This window comes from Chiloscyllium plagiosum, unplaced genomic scaffold (genome assembly GCF_037043375.1).
Source record: "Chiloscyllium plagiosum isolate Xiang-an unplaced genomic scaffold, Cpla_swu_hap1 HiC_scaffold_10, whole genome shotgun sequence".
NCBI lineage: Eukaryota > Metazoa > Chordata > Chondrichthyes > Orectolobiformes > Hemiscylliidae > Chiloscyllium > Chiloscyllium plagiosum.
In genome coordinates, this window is record NW_028270148.1 from 20,122,744 (window position 1) to 20,131,730 (window position 8,987).

At 39.0% G+C, this 8,987-nt stretch overlaps 1 protein-coding gene across 4 annotated transcripts; it reads right to left on the reverse strand.

Annotated features, from left to right (window-relative positions):
- Positions 1-239: 239 nt before the first annotated feature.
- On the reverse strand, positions 240-8,381 carry zbtb18 (zinc finger and BTB domain containing 18). 4 transcript variants are annotated; one of them, XM_043695449.2, is made up of 2 exons: positions 8,303-8,381; positions 240-6,565 (listed from the first exon to the last, which is right to left on the reverse strand). In XM_043695449.2, exon 2 carries the CDS (start codon positions 6,549-6,551, stop codon positions 4,977-4,979), a length of 1,575 nt encoding a protein of 524 aa, XP_043551384.1. In that variant the 5' UTR covers positions 6,552-6,565; positions 8,303-8,381; the 3' UTR covers positions 240-4,976. The 4 variants fall into 4 exon arrangements, with proteins under 4 accessions (XP_043551384.1, XP_043551385.1, XP_043551386.1 ...); XM_043695450.2 differs by lacking the exon at positions 8,303-8,381 and adding an exon at positions 8,054-8,101; XM_043695451.2 differs by lacking the exon at positions 8,303-8,381 and adding an exon at positions 7,668-7,819.
- Between the last annotated feature and the right edge of the window lie 606 nt (positions 8,382-8,987).

An 8,987-nucleotide genomic window follows, 5' to 3' on the forward strand; every position in this document is an offset into this window, starting at 1 on the left:
GGAGTGCACATTGTTTGTTTCAATGTAACTTTACAAAATATTGACTGCTTTAATGTCATGCTTTAATGAATGAAATGCAACTCAATAATGTAGAAAATTAAAGAATTGTGTTATTTGTAGCAAAGCTTGCATTTAAAACCAGTTTTAATTTTAGGGCAAGAGTCTTCAAATTGGTTAGCAAACAAGGATAATTCACTCAGTTGTATTGAAAGATGAATTAATGTTTGACAAGATGTTTGACAAGATCTTTATTGGAAAGGAACTCACAATATTCAACAAGAATACATAAAACATTGGCTGCTAAAAAGGTAAGGTGAAAACACTACATTGTTGCAATAAAATGCTTATGCATAAATATTTATCAAAAAGAATCACAAGACAAAATGCTACGGATTTCTGCAGTTAGGTGACCCTTAGAGCTGTTGTCGAAAGGTGATGGAAAACAGTTTTGCATAGAAGAATATTTAAATCAACCATTCTAACACTGGGATGCAGTTAAAAACTACTGTAGCCGCATCCTTAGCAGACTGGAGCCATTATGACTTCACTTTCCTTTCAGAGAAATCCTGACATTAAATGTTAATTCCTCTATTTATCTTCCATAATAGCACAGAAAGTTTTCTGCTACTTCTACATGAACTGTACATCCTGCCACATTAAACCAATTCCACTATCCTGAAGAGGAGGGAAAGAAACATCCACATCTAAGAACGCTCCCAAACCAAATTCACATCTTGGCTGTTTCTTTAGCCCAATTAGAGGCAGACTTTAAAAAAAATTGTCATGTATTTAATTTTAATTTTTCTTTCCAATAGACCATCTACAGAGGTTTCATCTTTTCATATTCTCTGCTTGTTGCAATGCCTTATTTTTCATTTCTTGACTAATTTGCATCAATGCCAAGGTTTCACTGAAGTCCAACTTGTAAATGTCAGCAGTTTGGTATTTTACTGAAAGGGGAGTTACCTTTAAAAAGCCTTACAAGGAGGATGGTATCTATCGCTCATAAAGAACTCTGTATGAATTTTTGCTCCCATTCAAACTGATGAATAAGAAATTGACGCACTTCTCTCTCACCCAAAGAAAAACCTAGCTTAAAAATATTCATAATGACAAACTTCACAATTTTTTTTGCAGTGCCCTCAGTTTTTGTCTGTCCTTCCCAGGAGAGGTACTTGGGGACAGTTCTACAGTGATTGTAATACCGGAAAGAAGATCCACCCCAAACTTTAAAATACACTTCCCAGCAACTCAAAGATATACTGGCCTGGATACTTTTGCTTTCATTTCCCAAATCAGTATATATAAAAATTTATTTAGTGTTATTGTCTATTAAAAAAATACAAAGGTCTTTGCAGAATAACGCACCATCTATAATGTTTATGGACTATGATTTGGGATTATTGTGGGAAGTTGCAATTCAGAGTAATGTACAGCATTTATATAAAGCTATGCACAGTTTTGATTGTTCCAAATTATAAGCGTCCAGTAGAAAGATAAGGCTAGGAAAATGAAAATAAAATGCAACTTTTATTTTCTAATTCCTGTCATAATTTCTTCAGCAAAAGTACATTAATTAAATATCAGGTGTAAATATAACCATAACGATATTGAAAAGTTTTTATTCAAGAGCCAAACTACAATGCAGCGGCTATTGAATCTTGTAATGAATTTAAAAAATGGTAATAGTAAGGAACGAGAATTTTCAAAGCTTATCATAAAAAAATAAATCCTAATATTTAGGACACTACTGGCACTTAAAAGATTTTGGGATTGTCTTTATAATAATTTAGTGAAGTCATGTATTATTTATTTTCAAAAGGTTTTGGTTTAATTCTCAATGCAACAGGATGTGACATTGCTCCAAATTACATCTTGATTCTGCTTGAAAAATAATGTTTTCCAATAGCTTATTGTTTGTTGCAGGTCTCTTAATGTACTAGGTAAGGAAAGCAGAAGATTTGTTGTTGAAAGTAGCAAAAAAAATCAGTGATATGCTTCATGTGAACTCTATTCACCATTTAAAAAAAAAACACTAAGGGAAAGAGGAAAAGTTTGCATTGAAACTGCAGATACAAATTCAAACTGGTCAAGTGCAGAGCTCTGACATGTTGTGCCCACTACCCTTCGGCACAGCCAAATGTTTAACCAGCTGCCCTTTTGGCCTGCTTTTTTTCCCTTTTCCCAACAAAGGACAGATACAAATTACTGACCTAAATTTACAGAGGAGGGAAAGAAAATGCGCCATGGTTTCAGGGCAAAATGCATGAATAGAACAGATGTTTAAACAGTCTTACTTTGAATATAAAGCATCCTGATTGTTTTGAATAATCCAAAATGATAAAAGACGTTTGTTTTTAAATATGTCCACATCATCATCCTTTTGTTAAATCAAAAAACTAATGCATCCCTTAACAAGAACCACTACTAGCAATCTGGTAGGTGAATACTCAATTATTTTGTTTACTCTTCCCCATTCTCTTGGACTTGGGGGGCCAGAGGCAATGGACAATCAAAAGCCCATTCGGGATTCTTCTGGCAAAATTATAAACCAAAGGTGGTAGTGCACCTCCGTCTGGCCTAGGATAATATAATCCTTGCAGTATTTCAGCAAGTGAGAACTGTTCACAAACAGCTTTTGTTATATACCAATTAACCCTTTCTGTACTTCTCTGCCTTTGTAGCTTCAAAAAAATTCTGTTCTCATAACAGAAGATTTAATAATGTAATATCTAATCAATCTCATCTGAATAGAAGTATCTGATAAAAATGATACTATTCATATCAAGTTAATTTAAGGAAAAAATGAAATTTAAAAAAGGATTACACTGGATGCAATTTTGCTAGTTAAAACCAACTTGTGCAACACAATTGATGTGAGGTATAATTTAACCTGAATGAATGTTAAAGCTTTTAGAGATTTTGAATTGTGTTTCAAATTTTGGCAAGTTGTGTTTTAGCAAATTGAAGAGTTCAATGACGGTGTCCTTGCAAAAATAAAGTGGAAGAAAGCTTAATTTGTTAAACGGCTTTGGAAGTTAAAATCATCACAAGCTCAAATGTCCTGAAATGATTCTACAATGTACCAAGAAGGTATAAATTCAGCAGAAAGAAAGACAACTAACAGCATTTTCAATTTACATAATTTATTGCAGTTAGCACACAATTTAAAAATTCCACCAACGGCACATCAAGGTACAAAACTAAACAGCATTATAATTTACTCCCCTCCCAGTTCTGAAAATTAAACAGACTATGATTGTCAAGGCTAACGTCAGTCTAAATCCAGGTAAAAAAGGTAAAATGCAGGGGGAGAATTGAGGGAAAAATGACAAAAATAAATCAAGTATAAAGTCATCTGTAAGAAAAAGGAATTGAGTCAGACTCACAAATACAACAAAGAAAACTAACATAGGAAACCAAGGAAGCTGATCATTTTAAAGACACTGATTGTCTTATCTAAACATTTCTTTTTTTAAAATCTACAGTTCAACATACTTTAGTCAGACATTTAAACTCTTCAAGTAACTAGCATAATTACAGAATCTTAGAGGCCATTTCACAGCTTTAAAACAATGTCAAGAGCCAAAAGGAAAACGCATTTGACCCATTTTTTCAAAAAAAATTCAGCAATACACAATCTAGTTTTCCATTAATAATCATATTGCCTTTATGCACAAAAATAAGCTATGTTTACAGTAGTTAAGGCGGTCAAGTAAAAAATAAAACATAAAACCCACAAAAAAGGGGGAAAAACGGCCACGTTTCGGTGCTACTCCCATAGACCTTATTGTGAGTGCAAGACAGGAAAACAAACACTGTGCAAAACACTTGCCATATGTGTTGTTCATTAAAACCACACACATACCAAGCAGTAACTTCAGCTGCTTGGTTACACAATATAATGAACCCCTTCTTCAAAGGTGGGTTCATGATTCCTTTTCCCTAAAACTTCATGGCCAAGTAACCAAATGATTTCAATTAACCATTAACAATTCTGTTCACATAAAAGCAGGGAACTTCACATGGAATTTGTGCTGTACCACTTTCTGTAATATATAAGAGAACACAGGCAATTGGGAAAGATGCTTCACACGTTGAAACTGCATAGCAGTGCACTTTTTAAAAAAAATTAAATTGCTGCGGAACACCAGTGACATTTTTCACAGTGTTATCGCATTTAGAAAAGAAAATGCATTCCAGGAAAATAATATTCCTATCACCAATTAAATAAAATCTTAAGTTACACACTTTGCCAAGTTCATAGAATTGCAAAAGGAGAACCCCAAAATATCTGATAAAACTCATGCATGTTCTATAGCCTCAATATTTACTTTCAGAAGACCCGGCTAAGAGCATAAGGGCAATTTATCAGGTCTGTTAAATCCATTCAATGCAGTAGGATGTACAGTAATATAATTCACATTTCAAACATACAGTTTTAATTTGCCTGAAAATCCCATACATTTAGAATCTAAATTACATCAAGTTTCTGGTTAAAATTAAACAGAGTAAAGAACCATTCATCTGCAAATGCATATTCCTAGGCATATGGAAAAGAATTCATTGTTACCTTGTTTACAGCATTGTACAAAAATGTTTTAAATATCCAGAAATTGTGCAACATTAAAATATTAACACGTATCAATGAAAACCTTAATGTATTAGTGGTTCATTGTTAAAAATTTCAACAATGAAACTTCACAAACTATACAGCAGCATCCTTTGCAGTGCACTCAACAACTGCAGGAGTGCATTTGAAAAGAAAATTAGAGTATTTATTAAATAAGTGTTGAGTTTAATAGTTAATTCTTATTTACCTTATGTTGCAATATGATTCACAATCTCACTTTTGTAGATTGTGTTGTGACAAATAGTATTTACGGCTATTATTGTATGGAGAGAATTCAGTACCCAAAAGGCTGTAGAAGATATTACCAGAAACTTGATTTTTCAGACTGCTCGACAGGTAGACTTTATTTCCAGATTTCTTGCGAGCTCTCTTCTATGGTCCAGTCACGCATCGTAGGCAAGTTAAGTGATTCTGTTTTAACAGAGAGTGTGTTTATCAGCTCACAGTGAAATTTTCTAATGTGTCTGTACAGGTCACCCGACTGTGTGAACCTGCGCTCACACCACTTGCATGCATGAGGCTTTTCCCGGGTGTGAACAACCGCGTGACGGCTCAGGTTGTGCGAATACTGGAAACTCTTCCCACATTGAGTGCAAGTGTATGGCTTTTCACCTGAATGAGTTCGCTCGTGTCGTTTTAAAGTGTACATGCACGAGAAAGTCTTCCCACACAGTGAGCAGGTGGGAACGTTTACATCAGTAGCAGGCTTGCTGCGGAGGCCATCCTGCTCTCGAAAGTGCGTGCTCAGATGGATCTGCAGAATGTGCGGGCTAGGAAAGACTTTGTTGCAAAGGGGACACATGAAGATTTGACCGGCTGAGCCAAGTATATTAGAACAGTAAGGGAGTAAGCTGCTGTCCATGCCTGCATCCATCTGGGCTCCATCATTCTCTGGGGTTACCATCTCATCATCGCTGGCTCGATCCTCTCGGTCCATCTCACTTGACACAGAAGCTTCTCTTCTGGCGGACACATGGAGTGAATCATAACAAAGTCTGTTCATAGTGCCTGCACTGTCTTTCACTGTGCTACTTTGTTCCATATCAAAATCATTAGTGCTGCTGCCTTCCTCATCAGAGAACACTTCTTTTTCTACTTTAACCTGCACCATGTTATTTCTGGAACCGTCCCTATGTGGAGAGACATAAGGGTGGCTGACATTTTCTCCCCCTGACAGTCCGGACTTGACAGACAAATCCAGCACACAGTCAACATCTGCTGAATCCTTAATGGAGTTGGCAGACCTTTGGGACAAAGGGCCTGTTGAGCTGCAGGGACTGGACACTGTTTTTCCAGCTGTTACTGCATGTGCCTCAATCTCAACGCCAGGCTGAGTGATGCCTGCTGAGTCAGAGGGCAATCTCATCCACATGTTCCCAGATTCAATAACTATGTCCCTTTTGCTCAACACAGCACTTGATTTTTCCTCTTCAGTTTCATCTTCCTCGCTTGCCAGTTCCCCCACTATGTGCGCACTGCTCACCGAAGAGATTTCCCCTTTATCAGAACAGCTTGAGGCATCTTCTTCTTTCTTGGTACTGTCCGCTTCTGTAGTTGATTTTTCTTTCAGCTTTTTTTTGCAGACTTTCACTATGTCATACATGTGAAGGTAACTCGCAGCTGCAAGTACGTCCTCAATAGGCAAATCTTTGAACTGGAGTTTCCCTTCATACATGAATTCAAGGAGGAGAGCGAAAGCTGGGGCTGTAACAATGTCGCTGTTCAGATGAACAATGTCCCTTTTGTCCAGCTGGTCCTTGTAAAAGAGGTGGAAGTACATACTGCACGAAGCAAGCACAGCACGATGGGCTCGAAACTGGGCATCTCCAACCAAGACAGTGCAATCACAAAGGAAACCTTGATGCCTTTGCTCACTCAGAGACTGGAGCAAATGTCTACTGTGGTCTGGAAACTCCATACTGTCTTCATAACCTGTAGCAGACAAAGTTTGTTAACATTCATAGAAATAGATAAAAACAGAAATAGCAAAACCCTAAAACATCCTGCATGCTACAGATAAAAGTTAAAACAATATTTTAACAAGAAATGATTTTGTTGTCGCTCTATTAGCGCGTATAAGAGGGTGAAAAAAAAGCACGAAAACTGCCACAAGATTCAAACTCAATCACATTAAGTGCCCTGTGTCCCCATCTCTAATCCTTAAAATGGCTAAAAATAAAGATTACATGATAGTCAGTAAGGTACTGTTGATCAAATTAGATGCCTAAAAGGACAGAGACAGGACGAAAACGAAGCTTATAAACATCTGATACAGATGACTATGGCCATATGGCAGCTGCTGCCCAGATAAAGAGATTAAAGAATGGAGTGCGATTACAGCTGTCTGGGCAATTCCACGCGTCGCAATCTGCGAATCCTAAATTAGTCACTATAACCACAACTCTAAGAAAAAAATTAGCTTGCACTCAGAACAATGATCTGTCAACTCTGAATTAAATAAGCCCAAATACTACCATACAAAATTCCTAGCAGGGTTTGCAAAAAAAGGGGTAAAATCCCCCCCCTACCTGCAACAGGAATAAAAACAGACCAACTTCTCGTGACCAGTCCCTCTAAAAGAAACCTTCAATGGTGCGCTAAATCTTTGTGACTCCGGTCTGTCAAGTTTTAAAAAGCAGACTGAAGAGGAATGATACCGGCACACGGAGCAAGATCACACAAAAAAACCCAGCAATGCCAGACTGTCAGCTGCTCTGACATCACTTCAAATGGAAATGCTACCTCCAGCTGTGCTGCTTTTTAATGCCATATGTTACTCGTGTCGTGTTTGCTGCTGCTGCCACCAATCTCACGTTTGAATACATTATCTGCTACAAAAAAAGGAAAAAAAAATCCTCCTTCCAAATAAAGTACCAGTCTCTCCCCCAACCACCCAGCCCTCAGCCCCTTCCTGCTAGCCCTTCCCTTTATTTTATTTGTTTCCAAAAATATTCACTTCACTTGAAATGACACAAACTGCGGCCGCAGTGTGTGTGTGTGTGTGTATGTGAGAAAAAAAACGCTACAGGGCGACCTGTTAAATGTTGCTGCAGCAGGAACAGCAGCAGAGATCCTCAATGCATGGTGACGGCAGTCAAACCACAACACACACACACACAGATAGTGGGTGGAAGAAAAAAATATAAAGTCACAACAGGCTGCAGCCGCTACCACTGCCGCCGCCTCTGGTCCGATGGAACGATCTGGGCTGGCGTTCCACCGCCAGCGCGTGAATGGTTACCAGCAACAACGCGGCGCAACAACTCGGGAAAGGGGGGGGGGGGGGGGGAGAGTAACATTTTTGAAACATTGTAACTCCGCGCCGCTTCTGGCAACATTGTGTCTCCCCTCCCCTTCCTCTAAACCGGAGTTGCTTAAAACGAGGAAATCCAGGAGGATCTGATTCTCTGAGATACTCACAGGAAGCAACAATATATTTTTAAAAATATAAGGAGTACGGGGGGCACTTTTCTGCCTGCGGGAACAGCCAGTACAAAGTAGGAGGAGATGGTGGGAGGGATTGCTGAGGGAGGGGGGGGGGGGTGAGTTGGAAGGAGCCAATGACTTTCAGGACTTCATGAGAGAGATCGACATATACATAGACAGGGCGCTGAGGACAAGTGCGCCCAGATGTTAGAGAGCTGTTGCTATTCTGTGCTCTTTACCTACCTTGACAGAGGAAGTGTGGGTGACATCATGTCTTCATTGAAGTCTTAGGCCGACCGCAAAAAAGCGCCGGGAACCGGACCGGCCACCTCCCGAAACCCCCGCCCCATTCCCCCCCCCAGAAAGTCCAGGATCCGGCCAGCCAATCGGCTCGGAAAGTGGGCGGGGCTTCCGCTTGCAGCCCAGGGTTTGCTCCGGAGTAACCGTGAGCCAGCAGAAGGGGGAATTTGCGCGTCTTCGGACGTTGGCAAGGATGGGGGTGGTGGTGGTGGCGGCGGGGGGGGAAGGGGCTGGAATGAATCTCGGGAGTTGTAGTCCTCGCGGCTTCGGGCGGAGTGTATGAAGTTCTGATCACCTTCGCCAGCCCGATTAACAAGAGTTGCAAAAGCTGTGAGGAGGGCAGGTTCTGTGAAAGCGGAAGCAATAATTAAAAAAAATCTTTTCAGTACTGAAAGGTCAAAACTTAAATAAGTTTGTGTATAATCATGTGCAAACTATGAGTAAACCTGCAGAGGTAAGATTTGAGAATATGTTAAAAAATAAAGGAAAAGGAGAACATAATACAAAACATAGGATTAAATATTTACAGATCTAAGTCGGTAAATCCAATATTAGAAACTTGCAGTTTATGTACCCTGTCTTTCGAAAGATTACATTTCTCCAAAGATTTCTCTAAATTTTCAACCCT